General features: G+C 44.3%; 1 protein-coding gene across 1 annotated transcript in view; it reads right to left on the minus strand.

Annotated features, from left to right (window-relative positions):
• Positions 1–417: 417 nt before the first annotated feature.
• The window catches only part of IDO2 (indoleamine 2,3-dioxygenase 2), a 43,333-nt gene continuing 22,939 nt past the window's right edge, over positions 418–20,811 (minus strand). The window contains exons 6-10 of the mRNA XM_004286511.4: positions 20,644–20,743; positions 19,230–19,347; positions 8,977–9,028; positions 2,817–2,965; positions 418–1,537 (exon numbers count right to left, since the gene is read on the minus strand). Of these exons, the coding sequence (XP_004286559.1) occupies positions 1,182–1,537; positions 2,817–2,965; positions 8,977–9,028; positions 19,230–19,347; positions 20,644–20,743 (775 nt within the window). The 3' untranslated portion in view covers positions 418–1,181. The remainder of the gene's footprint in view (positions 1,538–2,816; positions 2,966–8,976; positions 9,029–19,229; positions 19,348–20,643; positions 20,744–20,811) is intronic.

Raw genomic sequence — 20,811 nt, forward strand, 5'->3', positions numbered from 1 at the left:
ATGCTCTGAGCCGGTCTGGTAGTCGCCCAACATTCCTGGGGGCTGTGGGAATAAGTCGGTGCTTCTCCAGGTGGCGCGATAGGACCTTGAGGGCTGAGCAGCTTTTCTGGCTTAGACAGGATGAGGCACGCTGCGGGCTCCATTAGACCACTACCCACACAGGGAGGGGGCCTGCTTCGCAGATGCTCACTTGCCCACCAGCCCGATGATCAGGTGCCTCTCCCTGATGCTGTGATATAGATCAGCCCTCCGGAATTTAGAACTAGCCCAGGGACGTGTGTGTGCACAGTGAGGGCAACCCTAAATTAATGGAATTCATCCTAAGATTAACGTTTTCTAGTTTTCTACTGCCAGGCGGAGTGAGATCTTGTGATATAAACCAAGTCAATAAAAAGTGACATTTATTTGCCCACCACACATGTGGATTTCCCATGTATTCCCATTTCACTCATTTACTTCCAAAGGGTTCATTCATTTTACAAATACAAACTTTCAGCGTAAGGAGGAAGAATCATTCTTCTAAAAAGAAAGAAAGAAACCAAAACAGAAAGTACAAATTTCTGAACTTTGTGGCTAAGCCTCACCCGTTCCCATATCATTAACTTCTCATTTCCACACTGGTGATTTCAGAGTCTTATCAGCAGCTGCCTCTTCCCTTCACATGTCCACTGGAGCATCTCCAAACTTCTGCCCCCAAATTCTGCACACGTGGGGAGAGAGGACTGTAAAATCCCTGCTGTAACCCCTAAGCCAGGACTCAGTATGGGCTGAATAAGTCAGTAAGTGAACCAACGAATGCAGGAATTAAAATTTTTTTTTTCTGAGAAATCAGCAAGGTGATCTTTCCACAAGCAATTTTATTTGATTTGTGAAATTATGTTAGTTTTCTAGAATAGGGGTACACTCACTCCTCCGTGGGGTTCTGAATGAGGGGCTCTCCAGAGCTGTTTGCTATTACCCAGTGATCAGGGAGGGAAAGACAAGTTCCTGGCCATGAAAATTCTCTCAACATAGAGGAAGATGGTGCTCTGTGCAGCGAGAACATGAACAGGTCTGAGGTCCCTTTCGGATTATTCCAGACAGAACCCTCGTCCTCATTCTCCAGGCCCACCTGCTGTCCAATGAAAGGAGGATAAGGAAAGACCTGTGTGGTTTGCATTGCTGGGGAGAAGGGCAGTCTCTTAGCCACTTTGGTGGAGAATCGCCTCTATGGTCTTATCCCTGACACTCTTCAGGAATCTCACGACTGCCGTTCCGCCTGTGCCCCTCTCTTCTAAGGCCTGAGGTGGCCCCGGGAGATGGCTCGTCTTCCTGCCCTTTGCTTTGGGTGCGGCCGTGATGAGGTACTTGGTCACCATGGCGAGGTGGTAGCTGCGCAGGGCTGCCAGGGCCTCCACGCACTGGTTATAGGCTGTCAGAAGCTGGCTGTTTCCAGAGGACAGGATGTGGTCCCTCAGGGAAGGAGCGGAGTGAATTTCTTCTATGAAGGCCCTATGGGAAGGAGGCATGTAATCCCTCATTCTGTGCAGAAAATCAGCTGAAAGAAACAAGGCAGAGCAATGCCATGAAACAAGGCAGAACGATGCTGGAGCTCCACGTGGAAAGGTAAGAGAGCCTGTCTGCCTTCCCAGACATCAGCACAGCAGATGCTGCTGCTGCCCTCCTGACCGCTCATCCCAATGGTGTCTAATCAACTTGGCTGGCTCTTTTGCATACAGACATCAGATCCTCCAAACGTAGATTGGAGATGAGGCAGGAAAAGAAGCAAGTCCGTCACAAATAACTAAGATGGAACCAGCTCTACCGGCCAAGGCATAAATATTTATCATCTACCACATGTGGGCAACATATCTTGCTAGTTACACATGAGGTATATCTACAAATGTAAGGCATGAACCCTTAAACTGATGAGCTAAATACTCTGCTGAATTTTGTTTCCTGAGTGCTTCGTTGTGGAGGGAGTGCTAAGGAAGAGGAAAGTAATAGGGTTTCTAAGGACAGGAAGATAAAGAACGATCAACTGTTTTAGCAGCAGCCTCTTGAAGTCAAATTGTTTAAAAATCAAATCAATAGAGATTTATGTGAAATACAGGTAGACGAGAGATCATTTACAGGAAACTCATTATGGGATTAATATTAGGCATGGTACATCAACTACTAACCTCATCAAACCAAAAGTCTGTGAAAAGTGATCATGGTTCTATAGGACAGACTTTTGTGGATGAGACTGGACCCTATGACACCGAATTCTAGTCATTTATTTTTTCTTAATCCAACTTGAAAACTCTGTACCAGGAAGTGCCTTTTTGCAGCTGTTGAACATTAGGCTCGATGCCGGCAGGTAAGGAAAGGAGCCATTTCAGGCTTGTAAAATGGCAGAACCCCTCTTCTGGTCTACGTAGCCTTGGCTTGCGGCCACACCATTTTTACGGAATGGGCTTCACGGGAGGAGCCCATCCCCATCCCCAGCTGCATCCAGACCTGGCAACATAGTATCACAGCCCTGGATCTGCAGATCTCTCCCCCACTCTGCAGAAGCAAGCTACTGCCTAAGGACCCAAACAAAGTTACAGGGAACAGCTGGAAATATAGGAATGTTTTAAGATTTGGAAATAAAACCCAATATTCAGCTGAGCTCTGATACTGATTGGCTTGACAGCCCCAGATGGCAGGTGCACAGTCTCCTGGTTGATCTGGAGAAGTATAGACTTCCTGAGAGTTTCATTTACTTACTTGGACATATCAGTCGATAAAAACACCACTGTTCTTCCTCCCTGTTAAGGAAAAAACAAGAAAAAGAAAAACGTCCGACTTACCACTTTCCTTGCTGTGACGAACACCCAAGAATTCATCAAAGGCATGCAGCACTGTGCTCTGAGCAGCGCTCGCGCCGGAGTAATGCAGGGGCTCTTTGGAGACGCCTTCATATAACAACCCCGCAGGCATTGCTGGGTTATCCTTCCAGCTAGGCAAGAGTGAAAGTCAGAGAGAAGAAGTGGGTGCTAGGAGTTAAGAGTATATTTTCTGATATGGAAACAGAGATTGAGCGAGAAAGTGAACACAATTTCAATGGCAACTTTAGGGCAAGAGGCTGGATATCTTTGTAGGATGTGTACTTAAGCATTATCTTGACCCAACTTCCTAACAGGCCAGCCCTTCTCTTTGCTCATATAAAGGACTGTTCCAGAGAAGTAAAAGATATTTAGAGAGAAATCATTGGCATCGGTCCTATGACATGTTTTTGGAAAAATTCAATTATAAAGATGACGTCAGTGCTGATCAACAGGAACCATTAACATAGGGGATCTGGAACAATCTTCACTCCCTCTGCTAATCTCAACCTTGATGACCTTGATGCCCGTAACTCCACAAGTAGAGTTTTGAGAATACATGCACGTGCACACACACACACCCCCCCCCAAACACCGACACAAACACACAAATATACATACAAATACACACACATCTTTTCCCTTCCCTAAAAGTTATAGCTATAACAGTTTTCACATTAAACTTCAGTTCTAAATGCTACCTAACTTCATGGGAATGCCTTTATCAGATAGTTTGTTGATGGTAGGTGTTAATAATAAGGGTAGCCGCAAAGAGAACACAATATAGCCATGCAGATCACCAGAATCTACGGTCAAGGACAGGAGGAAGGACCGGAATTAAGGCTCAGATTAAATGGTTTTTCCTTCCTTCTCTCTCCTCTCTTCTCTTCTTTTCTCTCCTCTTCTGTCGCCCTGATTCCACGTCTTCATCTTTTTGTCCTTGAGTCCCCCTCTTCCTGAGGACCCAAGCCACTTTACTCAGTTCGCTGTCTGACTTTTTATAGGGTCTTGAACCGTCACAGAGTGTATGTGGGTGACTCCACAATGAGACAGTCAGCAGCGCCAAGAACACACCACACCTGCCCTTACGACGCTTTACAGTTTACGTATCATATTCACATCCATTTTCTCGTTTGTCCTCTTTGGAGCAGATCAAGGCAGGCATTTTAAAATCCATTTTACAGATAAAGAAATAAAGACTCAAGGCACTAAGTCTCTAGGACCACGTTGTTAGAGAGAGAGGGAACCAGAACTTGACCCCCAAACTTGACATTTTCTAGTTTCACTTCCCAAGACCACCCACGGGTAAATTTCTACTTTTACTAAAGAACAGAATCGTTTCCTTTTATTGCTGGGAACCCTGTTGTTAATGGTTTTAAATAACAGGCTTATGTTGATGTCTCTCCTTCTTCCTGTAATTCTACAAGTGATTCTGCTGGAGAGAAGGGAAACACACACATCTCGCACACACAAAAGCCGCAGACAGACTGCTCAACTCGCATCCGTGACCTTTTCCAAATACTTCCCTGAGGTAGGAAATGCTATTGTTTTCTTTGGGGGCTGTTTTGCATTGCCTGTTCTGTGGTTTCACTGGATGAATATCGTAGTGGCCTTTGCAGTTGTCGCAATATCACTATGGAAAGAGCTGACACATGCACAGCAGGGCAGGGGACAAGTTAGAGGAAACCAGGGAGGATTCTGAGTCTAAGATCACAACCTGCTGTAGCTCTTAGGAGAGAGCGCTCTATCTTAAGCAGATATGGAATGGAATCTCAGCTTTGATACTTAGTAACTCTGAGCCTTGGGTGAGTTAATTAACTTCCTGGAGCGTCAGTTTCCTCATCCCAGTAATATTAGTATCTACCTTACTGGGTTGTGAGAACTAATTAAAATAATACCTGGTCTGTGCCTGAAAACTATTAAGCATTTGATAAATATTAGCCGTTTTATCATATTATTCACAGTGAATTTTAACCTCTGCTCCCTCCTTTTGTAACTTTGTACAAACCCTTCTGAGTCTCAGTTCTCCTGACTTGTACCTACTTCCTGAAGCTGCTGGAAGAATCGAGTGGATTCCACAAAGGTCTACTGACTCCGCAGAGTTCAGGACACTGGTCCAATAAAATTTCTAAGCAACATTTCATGGGGCAGAAATATTGAAGACCAGACCACTATTGTGTGGTAAGTGGACCAAACACGATGGCTGTACTGGTTCAGGTTTTTTTCTCTGTAATCCTGTTGATGGTCTCATATAGTCACTTTGGTTTCCTTCTCTAGTTCCTTCCCTTCACGACCACTTCTAAGTGCTGGACACTCTCAGGACTCATTCCTTGGGCTTCTCACTACTCTCACTTCCCAAGTGATCTCATCTAAGTCTCCTGGATTTCAAAGCCAACTATATTAGGATTACTGACAAATGTGCACCTGGACCTGGATCTCTGCCCTATATTCCAGAGACGTGTATTCAACTGCCTACTAGACATCTCCATGGGAGGGGACACATCCCAAACTGACCTCTCAATTCCCCCTTCCTTTGGCCAGACCTGCCCCTCCCATGTCTCCACCTTCAGAGAAAAGAAAATGGCAGCTCCATTCTTTCCGTGGATCCGGCCACACACCTCGAGTCCTCTCTGAAGGACCTCATTCTCTTCCATTCTACGTGCAATCCAAGAGCAGATAACTTCAGTCCACATCCAGAACTGCCTGTTTCTCAAGGCCTCTTCTGCTCCTGCCTAGTCCAGGCCACCACCCTGGACTGTAGTCAGAGTTTCTTAGGTGCGTTCCTCGGTCCATTCTATTCCCCACTCAGAAGACAGCGTGGCGATTTGCGACTTCACACGGCTCGTGTCATTCCTCTCAAAACTTGCCTGTGGTGCTCACCCCACTCAGAAAAGGAGCCAACGAGCCTCTACGTGATCTGGTCCCCCCACCGCTTGTATTTCTCATTCTCCCCACATTTACTCCATGCGAGCACTGCTGGGCTCGGTGCAGCTCTTCCTCCAAAAGTGCTTCCACCCCAGGTCATTATGATGCTTGTTCCTTTCAGGCAGAGCAGGTACCTGGGTGGTTTGCTACTCTTCCTCACCTCCTTCACATATCTGCTTAAGCATCCTTTAGAAATGCGGCATTCGCAGATCACAATAAATAAATAAGGACTTCGGCTACCACCCCTAACACTCCATAATGCTCTGTTATCCTACTTTCAAGTTTCCTGTATCTCTTCTTGTTGTAACACATTGAGTATGGTATTGCCTTTGTTATATTTATTTATTCATTATCTGTCTCCCGTGATTAAACTGTAAGCCCCACAGAAATGAAGCTGCTGTTTTTACTGCTCCATCTCCAGCACCTAGAACTGTGCCTGGCATTTTGTCAGCCCTCGCTAAATATTTGGTCAATGAGTGAATGAAAAACTAGCCCTCTATAATTAGGTATTATCTACGTAGAATATGTAAATCCAAGTGTATTTGTTGAAAGGACCTGGTCAGCTTAAAAGAAGATGATAGAGAAAAAAAGAGCATGAAAGTCAAAAAAAAAATAAAAGGAAGGCATCTACTTTCAAAACCCATATTCTCCAACTATGATGAGATTAATATGAGGAAGAAAAATTGGGTTTCTCTGAATAGCCCAAGGATTGCTCCCATGCATTCTCAGGCCCAAACTGCTGTTTGTGAAGAAAAGGAATTAGTTTCCTTACAAATCTCTGTAGGCAAGTTTATTTTTAACATTTCTTGTAGCATATTTCTAGCAAACCCCAGAAAAGGGGAAGTTTAAACAGAAAAAAAAAAGAAAGGAACAGAGATGACTTTTATCCATAGGGGCTAACTTCCCTGAGAAATTTGACGTGAGTGAGAAATAAAGGGACTATGTTTCATTTACAGATGGAATTTCTTAATGCTCCTAAATAAAAATGTTTTTTAAAAAAGTCAACAAAAATAATGAGTCAAGCATAAGACAAATCAAGAACACAGGAGCAGATTTAGACTTTTCAAGACAATCCTACTGGGAACTCTCAACCATCCAGATGCTTTTGGCCACCAACACATTTAGGATTGGCTACTGGCCACTTAGTTGAGCTACGTGGGAAATAATTTTGAGGATCAGAAATAGAAAAGAGGCCTTTATGTAGATCACAGATAAAATGCATCACTGACTCAGAACTTATCTTAATGAAAATGAAGTCACCCTTTGGTATCCATTTAACTATGATAGATGGAATTCTAAAAATGTTGTCCCAAGATTCCCATTCTAACTCCTAGAACTATTAATATGATAAGAAAGCGTGCCTGTCAATATGATATATCATAAGGCAAGGCAAAAGGGACCTTGAAGGTGTAATTAAGGTCACTAATGAGAGACCTTAACATAGGCAGTTATCCTGGATTATCTAGGGGAGCTTAATCTAATCACACAAGACCCTAAAAGCAGGGAGTTTTCTCTGGCTGATGACAGGAGATCTCTGAGAGATCTGAATTACCAGAAGGATGGGAAATATCACTGCTGACTTGGAAAGCATACTGGAGGCTTCTAGAAGCTGACAGCAGATTCTGCCAGGAAAGAATGAGAGACCTCAGTTCCCAACCCACAAAGAGCTGATTCTACCAAAGACCTGAATGAGTTTGGAAGTGAATTCTCCCCCAGATTCTCCAGATAAGAGCTCAAGCCCAGCAGATCCCGACTTCAGCCTTTTGAGACCCTAAACAGAGAACCAAGCCAAGCTCACCCAGACTTGTGACCTACAGGAATGTGGGGTAATAAGTGAGTCTTGCTAAGTTGTGGTCATTTGTTATGGAACAGTGGCAACTAACCCCAACTCAGAGAGCAAACTGAAGCACGAGGAGATTTTCCAGAATTAGGTCTTCCTAAAACGCAGTCTATTTAAAACGTGTTGGAAAAATGGCCCTTTTGTTCTCCCCTCTGATCCTACCAAAGCCTGGCTGCATGCTTTGCTTAATATTTGTTGCTAGAATCTCTATTTTACGATCAGATCTTTGTATTGACCCTGGCTACATGCAAAAGATACAGAGAGCAAAAAGAGTTCCACAGGATGAATAATCCCTTTGTCGGGGTTTCAGGAGTGAAGGGTACATAGGAAGGTGTAAATTGTGAGATACGCTCTCAATTCCATTCCTTTGCTCTTCCCCTTTCCTTCTCTTTTCCCCATAAACCAGGTACCTGTTACTCTCAAGTTATTCTCCAGAAACTTTGCTTCCACTCACTACCCCTACAATGAGGGGTCCCCACCCAGGCTGGCCTCCCCTGAGAATGTCTCATACTACAGACCTACCCAATCTAGAGAAAATACTTAATACACATGGTCACTCCCTTCGTGCACCCATGGAATATACCACTAAATCTACGGATGAATCCGTACATCTATTGATGTTGGAATTCGGCATGACTCTTGCTACATCCAGACACAGCTTCATATTCTTCCTACCAGCAGCGTTTCAGGCACCTCCTAGTTATCAAGATGGTGCTTTAGATGATGTCTAGTTCACATTTTCACCTCTTCCATCCATCACCTCCACCTTTCACTCTTCACCATTAAAACAAAAACAAAAACTTAGTTTCTCTCAGTTAATGTGAATAGGAAAGCAATCTCATTAAAACATGTCACGTTATGACAAATGTATTTAAAATAAGACATGTATCTAAGAGTAGAGTTCTCTATCTGGGGAAATTGCAGGCCAGGTGACCAAAGAAGAACACCAGAAGTATGAAAAACTGTCTTTGTTGTAGCTATTCCAAGAATGGTAGAAGGAAGCTTTTAAGCTACTGCCTATGCCTCCACCTGCCTGCATAACAGGCGGGAGAAAAGATACACATAATCGAGCTTTGTGGGTGGCACACTGGGCTGTGTTCCCCTCTGTCATCCAGTGGTTTTCTAAGGTGAGTACATTGAATCGAAAGTGATGGCCTCAGGACAATTACCCTAAACTTAAATATTCAATCCTTCAGTGTCATTTATCATGCAAATGGTTCCCCACTTCTTTTATCCAGGAATGGATCCTGGTGATTCCTTTGTTAGCAAGGGTTACTTGGTGTGTTTCTTCCTCTGGGAAGCTTCTGTCTGTTTCTCCCCTCATAAATCTGGGAAAGGCTACAGATGTCTCATGCAGGAGAAGAGTTGAACTGTACTTACCCAGAGAAGAAGATCCGGATGACTGCGTAAAAGATGTCTGGATCTACATAATCTAGAGGAGCAATCAAAATGTGAACTTTACTACAGGCAAAAAAAGCAATTGGTTCCACATGCACGGGCTCTGCTGCCCTCCCAGGACACCCCCTCTATCTGATCTGCACAGAAACCTGGAGGGAACACAGCAGCAGGAGGGGGAGGAATGTTCCCTTCTGTCGCTCCCCTCACTGGCGCTGACGGGAGGGTTAAACGGTTCCAAATGCTGCCTTTTTCTATTTGTGGTTACTTCCCTCTTCTGCACTTAACAACAATCACCAAAAAGAGAGGTCAAGGCCATCTTTAAAAAATTAGTATTTTAAACAGCCAGAGAGAATGAAAGAATGTGGGAAGCAGAAAGGAGAAAAGCAGAGAGAAAGGATCTGCTCTCTTCAAGGCTTTCAGAAGAGAGGACCGCTGAACCCCTGGGTGCATTTCTGTGTCGTCAACAAAGGGCAGAGAGTGGAGGACCCTCTGCTCAGGCTCTGCCACACTTGGTCGGACACAGGCTCACTCATTAGTCCGTGCAGCTCGTTGTGTGTGTGTCTGTTGTTGTTGTTGTTTCTGTTTGGGGGGGGTTTTCTTTTAACGGTGCCACATGTGGGACCTTAGTTCCCCAACCAGGGATCCAACCCACGGCCTCTGCATTGGAAGCACCTAGTCTTAACCACTGGACCACAGGGAAGTCCCTATGCTGCTATTTTGAATGTAAGCCAATGCGTGGGGATAACTGATCCCACTCGCTTGTTAACTTGTGTGTGTAAGGAAGCACGTCCTCACGTTTGCACCGAATTTCTTTTCATCCACTTTTGAACGTTATTCTCTCTTCTTCTCACAATGGGGCCCCTCTGGGAGCTGACATGTTCCTCTCATCCAGATTCCTGTCTATGTCTCTTTGTTTCGGAGAAAAAAAGAAACATCTTTTTGATGAGACCTAAATAATGGCATCTCTACACCATCAATTTACCTTTTCCACCATCACACCTGATCTCTGGTCTTCCATCTCTGTCTTCTCTGAAGCCCCCTGGGCTCAGGTAACTCACATTTCCCATCAGCCTCAGGGCTTCCCAGGGCCTCTGAGGGCTGTCACATCCTCCCTGCTCATTTGCGACACCATCCCATGTGCTGGACTTTTCTCTGGGCCCTATTTCTGGGTCTTTCCCATTTGGTGCTCTGTTCCCACAAATATGCTAAGTACTATGTACAAATTTTTGCTGAAGCAGTAATGACTGGAGACAATTTAATGTTTTACCCAACTTATCATATTTAAGGAGGAAAAGCCAAATGATTACTTCAGTAAATGTGAGATAATTTTTTCTTTTTTTTTTTTTGGCTGTACCACATGGCTTGCAGAATCTCAGTTCCCTGATCAGGAACTGAATCCAGGCCCTCGGCAGTGAAAGCGCAGAGTCCTAACCACTGGACTGCCAGGGAATTCCCACATGTGAGATAAGTTTGATGTAAAATTTTCAATAGATATAAAAAAATCCATTCATGATTAAGACAAACAAAAACTTTTAGCTAATTAGGAATAGGAGGGAACATCCTTAAGCTGATCAAAGGAAGCCACAGAAAGCCTCCAGTGCATGTTACACTTAACGTTGAAATATTAAAAATGTCTTTTAAAATGTCAGACAAAACCAAGTATCAGCACGTCCATTCAACACCGTGTTAGGCATCCCCTCGCCTGAAGAATAAGAATAAAAATTGAAAGAAAAAAGTTATGAGTATTTAAATGAAAAAACAAAACAATGTTATTCTCAAATAATATGATTTCTACATAGAAAACCTAGATAACCAACAGATCATCATTAGAATGAATAAGAGTGTTTATCAAAGGGCTAGATTCAAGGTTCACACTAAATATCAATTTCATTCTATAAACCAAGAACAAACAGGAATTAGTTCAGTCAAAAGACGCCATATTGGCTAGAAACAAAAATATAAAGTAACTATGAATAAAGCAGAATGTATCTAAATCTCTTATGTTGAAATAAGTCAAAGTAATTTAAGAAAATGTGTCTTTGTTCATGGACAAGAAAACTCAGTATCAATATCCAGGAAAATAAATGTATCTCAAGAAGAGTTTTTTGTTTTGTTTTGTTTATTTTGTTTTTATTGTATATTCAAATATTTAATGTAATTACTGATATATTTGGGTTATATATACACTTTTATTTATTTTGTCTTTGTCTCCTATTCTCTGTTCCCTTTTTTCTTCTTTTTTGACTTTCATGAAAAAGATGTTTTAAATTATTTTATTTCCCCCCTTATTATCATTAGTTTCCCCCTCTTAATGCTATTCTTTTAGTAGTCATTCTTGAGATTACAACAGGTAGCTTTGATTCAATAGATCTACGAAATTTAGTACTTTGACCACTTCCCAATCAATACAAGGTCTGTAGAATACTTTATCCTCTTTAACCCCTTTGCCTTTTGTGCTATTGTTATCATTTATTTTATTTCGACGTACATTTTAAACCTACATTATTATTGTTGTATAAATTCAATAATCATCTGAATTTAACCACATAGTTACCATCTCTTGCTCTTCATTCTGTCCTGTATTTCTGTGCTTACATCTGGAATCTTTGTACTTTTGCCCGAAGAACTCAATCGAATATTTATTTTAGTGTGGGTCCTTTGGCAATAAGTTTTCAGAGTTTTTATTTGCCTGAAAATATCTTTGTTTTAATTTCAAATTTGAAAGATATTTTGGCTAGGTGTGTAATGCCAAATTGGAAGTTATTTTCTTTCTGCACTTCAGTGGTACCATTCCATATTCTTGGTTTCTTTTTTTCTGTTGACGAGTCTTCTTATTTCTTTAAAGAAGAGTTTTCTATCTGGATAAATTTCAGGCCATGTGGGAAGAGAAGAACGCCCAGCAATATGAAGACATGATTCCGAGAGCACGTTAATGTCTTTACATTAGTCTCCACCTGTCCATCCGCCCTGATCAGAGGACAGAAGGACCAGATAGAATATCAAAATCAGGTAATTTTTCTCCAAATTAATATACAGATTTAATGCCATTTGAGCAAAATTCTTAACAGAATTTTTTTATTGGGATTTGACAAGCTGATTCTAAGTTTATATGAAAAGCAAAGGGTCAAAGACAGGATGCGCGCCCCTGGAGAAGAGAAAAGTGAGGGGGATTTTCTCTACCTGAAAATGAGAAATACTATGAAGCTATGGTTCATTTAAGACAGATGGTTTTTGTGTGGGGAAAGACAAACAGACAATGAAACAGAATAGGGAGCCTGGAAAGAGATCCAATCATTTAAGAAAATCTGATGTAAGACAGTGTTAATATTGTAGGTTAGTGATTATTCACAGAAGGGAAATTGAATTTATTTCCTATGTCATACTGTATAGAGATAATAATTATATGTGTATTAAGGGGTGAAAGGTGAAAGACAAACAACATCAACTACAGAAAAAAATGTAGAAAAATATATCTATGACCTCTGATTATGAAATTATATCTTATGCCACACTTCCTAAAAATAAACTGTTACAAAAGAAACTACAAATACTTTGACTATACTTAAATTAAGAACTTCTGCTTTCACAAGGCAGAATGAGAAAAACCACAACACTTGCAATCCATAACTAACAAAGATCACCCTCCAGAGTGTACCCAAAAACTTATTAAAGGCAATGAGTAAAAGATAAAAGACATTTCCAAAAATAAGGAAAGCCATGCATTTCACAAATCAGGGACACACGCGATGAGCACGCAGGAGCACAGGCCCTTCCACCCCCATCCCAGACACACAGACGGTTAACTCATTAGAAAACAGGGAGATGCAAGAGTGACATCATCAGCATGGCAGAATAAGAGTTTTCGACTGTCTTCCCCCCAAAGAACATTGTTTTAGACAGTCACCCGTGGATAAGACAGCATTTGTGGAAGTCCAGGAGTCCAGCGAAAGGTTCCAGAACACCACTGGAGCAAAAAAAAAAAAATCTAAGAGTAGATGCACTGAAGAGGGTAAGAAGAATATTTCACTTTACCCACATCACCCCTTCCCCAGGGCAGCACAGCACAGGGCCAAGAGAGACCTTCTTGGCAGACTCCTGAGGGTGGCAAGAGTGAGCCTTTGCAGATAGGTAGCGAGCAAGTACAGCGGGACTCTGTGGGATTGGGAGAAAGCAAACACACTTGAGAGTTTAGCACTGCCCTGGGGGAAGCAAAGGAAGAATGTCAGCTCCTGGCCTGGCTTTACAGGATCCAAAGAAGGCATGCACGACGATGAGTACTAGAAATTCTGCCACAAGAGGGAGCAAAAAGATTGGAGCAGGTGTAGCCATAGACGTGTGAAAAAGCCTCAGAATCCCTACCGGGGCTGACGGAAGGTATTTCTCGCCCTAAACCAGATAGAGAACATCTATTAACGTGGGGCTGGTAAGGGACAAGGGCCACATAAAAACTCTTGCTTCTGGATCTGATGTGTGTACACTTGGGCTGAGAAGGGCAGTTCCTGAAAGCCAGTGCCATTATCCTCCAGGGAGCATAGAAGACCCAAGAAGACACCTGAGTTACGTCTCCCCCTTTCCTTCCCTGTGTCTTCCTAGAGGAGTGGAAAAATGGCCCCATGGACTGACTGCAGTTTCTGCCCCGATGGCCAAGCCCAGGTGCGCTTAGTGGATGGGGCTAGATGTCTTCCAAAGTTGCTGTTGTTATTGTTCAGAAAAACACAAAACACTTTGGTCAAGTATCTTGTTCTTTTAAATCTAAGTGACTCTCAAGAAAAAAACAATGTCTGCTTTTGATTAGTTCACTCTCATCTCATTCGATCATAAGCAGTATTTTTGTTTTGCTTGGAAAACCTAAGGAAACTTGCTTTTTCAGGGGTAGGGATTTAGGTTTTATACTGAGAAGTGGCCTTTAAACAAAACAAAACTCAGCAAATCCTTGCTTTGGGTCAGTACGAAAGCCACAGACCCAGAACCACTGCAGTATTTTCATATGACATCATTAATGTTCACTATGGTCATCCTACCCAGAAGGGTAAGGCAGTCAACGCTCCATTACTGACACCCAAAACAAAGCACTGTAGGTGCATAACTGAAATATACATCTGATCGACCTGACCACCAAACTGTCTTTTTTGGGTAATTCCCACTTTTTTTTTTTTTTTTTTTTTTTGCCGTACGCGGGCCTCTCACTGCTGTGGCCTCTCTCGTTGCGGAGCACAGGCTCCGGACGCGCAGGCTCAGTGGCCATGGCTCACGGTCCCAGGCGCTCCGCGGCATGTGGGATCTTCCCGGACCGGGGCACGAACCTGCGTCTCCTGAATCTGCAGGCGGACTCTCAACCACTGCGCCACCAGGGAAGCCCGCCGTAATTCCCACTTTTAAAGCCACATATTTCCACTGAATGTCTCACCATCACCTTAAATGTGACATGTTTCAAAGCAAGTATTGTTTCCTTTCTCTGTGCTCCCTATTTACTTTGAAACTCAATCTGCCAACCAAGCAGAACTTGATTCAATCTTCCAAATAACAGATCTGTGCCAGAGGCCTCGTGACTTTTTTCAACCAGCTTTGAAATCATACGTATGTATATACCCTTGACCCCTCCTCCTGCCTCGGCTCACGCCTAAGCTCTGCCAATCCTCAGCCCTTCTCCTCGGGGAGTCTTGTTTATTTCTCCTGTGGCTCCATCCCTTGCCCCATTCCTGGGTGTGGCAGCATTGCTGATAGGGTTTAAGCAGCTATAGATGCCTGGATGAGACCAGGGCTTAAATCTGGGTGTAAACAGGAGTTAAGTAGGCAGAGGGTGAGTTAAGAAGAATGTCTGAAGCAGAAGGAATAGTCCGTACACGAGCCTTGAAGTGGAAGAAGTTATTTTCAGGAGCTAAAAGCTAGTGTCAGAAAGAATAAGTGAAGGGAAAGATGATGTGAAATAAATTAAAATTAAAATAGCCTGGGGTCAGTTCATCTTGGGTCTTGCAGAATAGGTTGATTTTGGCCTTATCCTTAGAATAATGGATAAACTAGTGCTTTCGGTTGAAATCTAATGTGATAGACACGTGTAGTTTTAAATTTTCTAGTAGCCATATTTCAAAAGGTAAAAAGAAAAGGAAAAATGAATATCAATACTATATTTTAGTTAACTCCAAATATCAAAAATACTATCATTTCAGTATGTAATCAATATAAAAATTATTAGTGTGGTTTTTAAAAGTAATTATTTGAAATCCTGGGTATATTCTTATAGATTTAAAATTTATTTTATACTTAGAGTGCATTTTAATTCGATGCTGAATTTTCCACAGTTAAGTGAAAGGTAATCTTTCTAACAATGAAGCTGAGTCTAACAGAAAAGTATGTGACACTGATCCAGTCTTTCGACTTCAATTTCAATTAGCTAAATTTAAATACAATTAAAAATTTAGGGCTTCCCTGGTGGCGCAGTGGTTGAGAGTCCGCCTGCCGATGCAGGGGATGCGGGTTCGTGCCCCAGTCCCGGGGGATCCCACATGTCGCGGAGCGGCTGGGCCCGTGAGCCATGGCCGCTGAGCCTGTGCGTCCGGAGCCTGTGCTCCGCAACGGGAGAGGCCACAGCGGGGAGAGGCCCGTGTACCAAAAAAAAAAAAAAAAAAATTTAGTTCCTCAATCACACCGTCCATATAGCAAGTGTTCAGTGGCCGCGTGTGGCTGGAGGTTACCATATTGGACTGTGCCAGGAGGGCAACGGGAGGGTTTTAAGAGTCAAAGTGATGCAACCGATCTGCACTCCTAAGAGTTGATTCAGGCTTCTGTGAAGAGCATGGATTCGAGTAGGTAAAGGACAGATGAGAGAAAGGATTGAGAAGGCCACTGCAGGAGTGCTGGCGGGAGATATGATAGCCAGGTGCAGAGGAAGTGATGGTGGAAACACAGGGAAAGGAAGAGATGACAACAGTACTCCAGAAAGAGACTTCCCTTTGTTGTAATGGAATGTTGTTTTACTTGGACCTATCCTTCCCCTGACAAAAACAACAGAAAGCTGGGTAAATGTGAAAACATCCGAAAGGCCATCAAAGAGCTCAAAAGACAGCAAGGAACCACCGAGCAAACATTGCAAGGGAAAGCAGAAACCCAAGGAGGTAGAAAACAAGACCAGCAGAGATAGTGTTCCCTGAAATCACTTGCCCATCCGGGTTCGCCAGGGCTCTGGTTAGGTGGCTTCTCTGTACGATGGGAGCCCTGGTCCCAGCTTTGGTGAGGAATTTTACACCAGACTCTCCTCATATTATCCGCAGAGCCCCAAATGCCTATACTCACAACCTCCAAGTGAATCAGGGCCCCCCTGTACCCCCGTTTGCCACAGGAGGCAGAATTAGAACTAACTTTGGCACCAAGCCAAAGAGGATTAAAAAAAAAATCTGTCCCTGAAAAGTCGTGACCTTTTCTTTTGCACATTTTTAGCCCAAGTTCAGTTGTCGGGTCCTTACTTGTTCAACATGATTTAAGATGATCCAGAATTTTAGAGTTCCAAAGAACCAGGAAGAACCAAATATTTCTCTCTCCTAGTCCCAAAAGCCTGCCTACAGATGATGTTTCAAAGACAATGAACATTACAAGGTGAAAACAAAATCAAGCATAGAAAAAAACATGGCAACCACTGTGAGGACTGAAAAAGGAAGAGAAGGTTAAAAAACAAGAAGGAAACAGAAACCAGTTTCAAATATTAGAATGACCACATCTTTAGGCGTGACTTTGAAAATTCCTGGAAAGGAGGGTTTATACAGGAAGGGAGTACACAATTCGTGCTAAAGTTTGGCTCCGAAAGAAGAATGGTTGGGTAAGCTCCATTTGGGGGAGGACAGCAGTGCAGCTGGGCTCTATTTATCAGGCAGAAGAAATTCAACAACCATAAACCACAATCAATCACTAACAAGTCCATGTGATTCCTTACACCTTGCAGTTTTTATTGTTCGTTATCATTTTTTTTTTTTTAATTGCTGTACGCAGGCCTCTCACTGTTGTGGCCTCTCCCGCTGCGGAGCGGACGCGCAGGCTCAGCGGCCATGGCTCACGGGCCCAGCCGCTCCGCGGCACGTGGGATCTTCCCGGACCGGGGCACGAACCTGTGTCCCCTGCATCGGCAGGCGGACTCTCAACCACTGCGCCACCAGGGAAGACTGTTATCATTTTTATAATTTTACTTTTCTGGTTACCGTGGCTGCATAACAAACCACTCCAAACTCAGTGGCACAAAATAACCATTGTATTATGCTCACGGACTCAGGGCAGGAATCAGGGCGAGACACAGTGGAGATGGCCTGTCTCTGCTTCTCAGTGGTTGGGTCCTCCGCTGAGGAAATGGAAGAGTGAGGATGCCTGGAAAGTGGGAACTTAGACTCATCTGAGGGCTTATTCGCCCCTGTGCTAGGTGCTAATTGGAGCAGCTACAGTTGGCCTCCCTGTGTGGTTTGACATCTTCCTTCACAGCCCTGGTGGCCACAGAGTAGATGGAGTTTTTACATGGCGGCTCAGTATACAGGGTGGCAGCTGCAACACTTTTTCTAGCCTTGTCTGGGAAGTCACGCTGTGTCGCTTCCGCTGAGTTCTACTGATCGCGAGCATGTCACAAGCCCGCCTACGTCACAAGCCAGGACATGGGCTTTGACGAGAGGACTATCCGGACCACATTGTAAAGGAGCCCTGAGGATGGACGGCGGTGGTGTGGCCATTTTTGAAAACTGCAGGCTGATACATTCATCTATTTCGCTGCAGTGACTAGTAGTGAAACATTTAAAATACAGGATGTCAGGCTTCCCTGGTGGCACAGTGGTTAAGAGTCCGCCTGCCAATGCAGGGGACACGGGTTCGTGCCCCGGTCCGGGAAGATCCCACATGCCGCGGAGCGGCTGGGCCCGTGAGCCATGGCCACTGAGTCTGCGCGTCCGGAGCCTGTGCTCCGCAGTGGGAGAGGCCACAGCAGTGAGAGGCCCGCGTACCGCAAATAAATAAATAAAATAAAATAAAATAAAATAAAATACATGATGTCTGTGTGGGAAAATTTGCCTTTGGGGGACACAAGGGAAATCACCCCATCACCTGCCCAGGCCATCAGACCTCCTGCAGAGGATGGTCAAGAAAGCATCAGGGTTGGCCTGGGCTGAATACGTGACTTTGAAAATGAGTGCTAGGGAAGCGTGTGAGAGCCAGACAGGGCTGTGCCACCTTACTGGGACACGCCCTGGGACAGGGTGGAGGGCCTCCTGTGACCTTCCAAACCACTCACTGCTGCTTATGCCTAAGATCTGAAGACCCTGCAACGCGCCTCTAGTGGTCTTCACATCCTGAGTAATAAACGCAGGCCATCTTGCAAAACTAAAATCCATCTCCCTGAGCTGGGAGAGCTTGTTTGGCAGGAGACCTACTGATGTGATCAGGAGGAATTTACAATTAAAAATCAGGGCAATGGGGAGATGTGAGTCAAACGTGTAAAACAGGGGCCTTGAATGGAAAGAATACATAACCTGGTGACTTCCGATGGACGTCCCAGAGAGTCTGGGATGACAAAGAAATCTATCCTTTGAATGAAAAGTCACAAAGCTGAGTACCATCCGGTCTCCGGCTCCCTCCCTCCTGCCCCGTTTCCTACAAACACTCTCTTTTTCCAGAATCTGTTTTGTTTTCCAGTGAAGAAGGACTTAGGGGAACTGATACTTAGCTGCTTTTCCCTTGCTAAACAGATCACGCCCATTTTCCCCCTTAAATTTTTGAGATTCTTCTGCTAGGGGAAGTTGAAGAGCTGCCCAGACATTGGAGAGGAAGGCAGTTGCCAGAATAATATGTAACCAGTTGCAGCAAGGGTGGGCCCCTTAAGTGGCCACACTTGTGGTAACCCATCCCTGCACTGGTCACAGACGAGGGCTGAAGAAGCCAAGGTCAGTCATGTCCTCCGGTACCAAGGTCACTGCTGGATAAAGCAGGTACAAGCCATGTTGTGTGCCCTTCCCCTCCTCCCAAGCTTCGTGCAAGACCTCAACACACAAAGAAATACATGGCAGCCGAAGAGAGGAAATTAGCCTAATCACATGAAAATAGAAAGACTATACCAGGAGAATATCCCTGCCAACTGAGAGATCATTTTCCAACAGTATGAGCGGCAGTTACCTAAAACAAAGCTAGCACAGCAGTGCCATCTCATGGACGTTGCCAACCTCCAGGCCCTTTCTGCCCCGCAAGCGATCCCTCAGCCTTCAGGAGCCCCTTACCATGCATTTGTCCCAAGGCTCTGGTGATGTCCTGAATGGAGAGCCTCAGTTGCTGCAGGGCTTGGAGCAGGGAGTCTGGGCTGGGCAGCAAGACGGCATTCACCGCCTGAACAAGGGCCTGGGGATGAGATTCGGTCTCACAATGCATTAGCATTTACTGAAGGCCCACTGAGATGCAGTGAGCCTCAGAGATGGGGGAATCCAGGAAGGGCAGCCCTCTGCCTGCTGGACTGTGTGACAGGGCTCCCCAGGGAGTGCTTCTAAACTACATTTGGCCATGAGGTCCTTCTCAAAGGAGAATCTTCCTGGTCACCTCCCAGGTGGACCTGGTTAGGTCTTTCTGGATCTTTCCACTGGCTGATACTTCGTGTGCCTCTCAGGGGCCTCACTCTGTCATTTTCCTCCTTTCTGCTTCTTGAGTTATTACACATAATAGTCCTGCGTCTTGACTCAGGATGGCCTCACCCCTGAGCTCTGTCTTACAGAACATCAGAATTGTGGAGCCCTCAGCTCAGACCCCCCTTCATTAGCAGTCTCGACCTTATCTGAGCTGTATTTGGAAGACCAGTATTTTATTCTGTATCTTTCTATGGAATGAACACACGGATGAGAAGTAAAGTGACCACATAGTTTCACTTCTGAGAGTGCAAGAGGGAGCTATAATAATTGTAGCCCGATCTGGTCACCCTACAGTAGGTACAGTAGGCACCCAAAATGTGCGTACCAGGGAAGGCGGTGAGGAAGGACAGAGATCTAACTTCAATATCTTCAGGCAGGGCATGGGTTCTCTGGCAGACACCTGACCTTTCTGGGACCTGCCTGACCCCTAAAGGAATTCAAGTTTACAGCCCCAGGGCTAGGTAATCTCAAGGATGGTTCATTTGAACTCAGAGCCCTTGCATGGTAGTTCCAGGCATCAGCATCTCTCTCTCTCTGTCTCTGTCTCTGTCTCTCTCTCTGCTTAATTCCTTTACATTACTCAGGCATTAACTTTCAGAGCTGTCATTTCCCTTGGAAAGCTTTGCCCGACCCTTCCAGTCTGAATTAGGTTTTAGACGTCTTTTCATGAAACACGGCACTTTTTTTCATGTTACTCCCTCCATCGATGCACCCTCCTCCACTGGATCCTGAGCCTCTGTGGAAGCCAGAGCAATGTCTGTCTTATTCCCCCAGATCTCCCATTGCCTAGAACAATGCTTGTTTGTTGATGGGCAAACGGTCAACTGCGTGTTTTACAGTCGTTGAGGAAAGGTAGATACTTCTGTGGGCCAGAACTTAAATCTCTTTGCTCAACTAACCAAGTAAGATGAGGCCTGTATTGATGAATTCATGCAGGGAAAGGGCCTGGGTGGGAAGCAAAGCTCAGACTGACTTTTCATTTAGAAAAAAAAAAGTTCTGTGTGTGGGAAGATACCTTAATCCCGGGTACAGCTGCTTTCTCCACCAAAACAGTCACCAGTATAAAACCACGCAGGCTTTCTCCCCCTGGGAATAAGACAATGGGGTCCAAGTTCCTTGGGAGGGACATGACCACGTGGTTAGAAAGGTCTGGACACAGTGAGTATGCACGGCCCAGCAGTGG

The sequence above is a fragment of the Orcinus orca genome, chromosome 21 (assembly GCF_937001465.1).
Source record: "Orcinus orca chromosome 21, mOrcOrc1.1, whole genome shotgun sequence".
NCBI lineage: Eukaryota > Metazoa > Chordata > Mammalia > Artiodactyla > Delphinidae > Orcinus > Orcinus orca.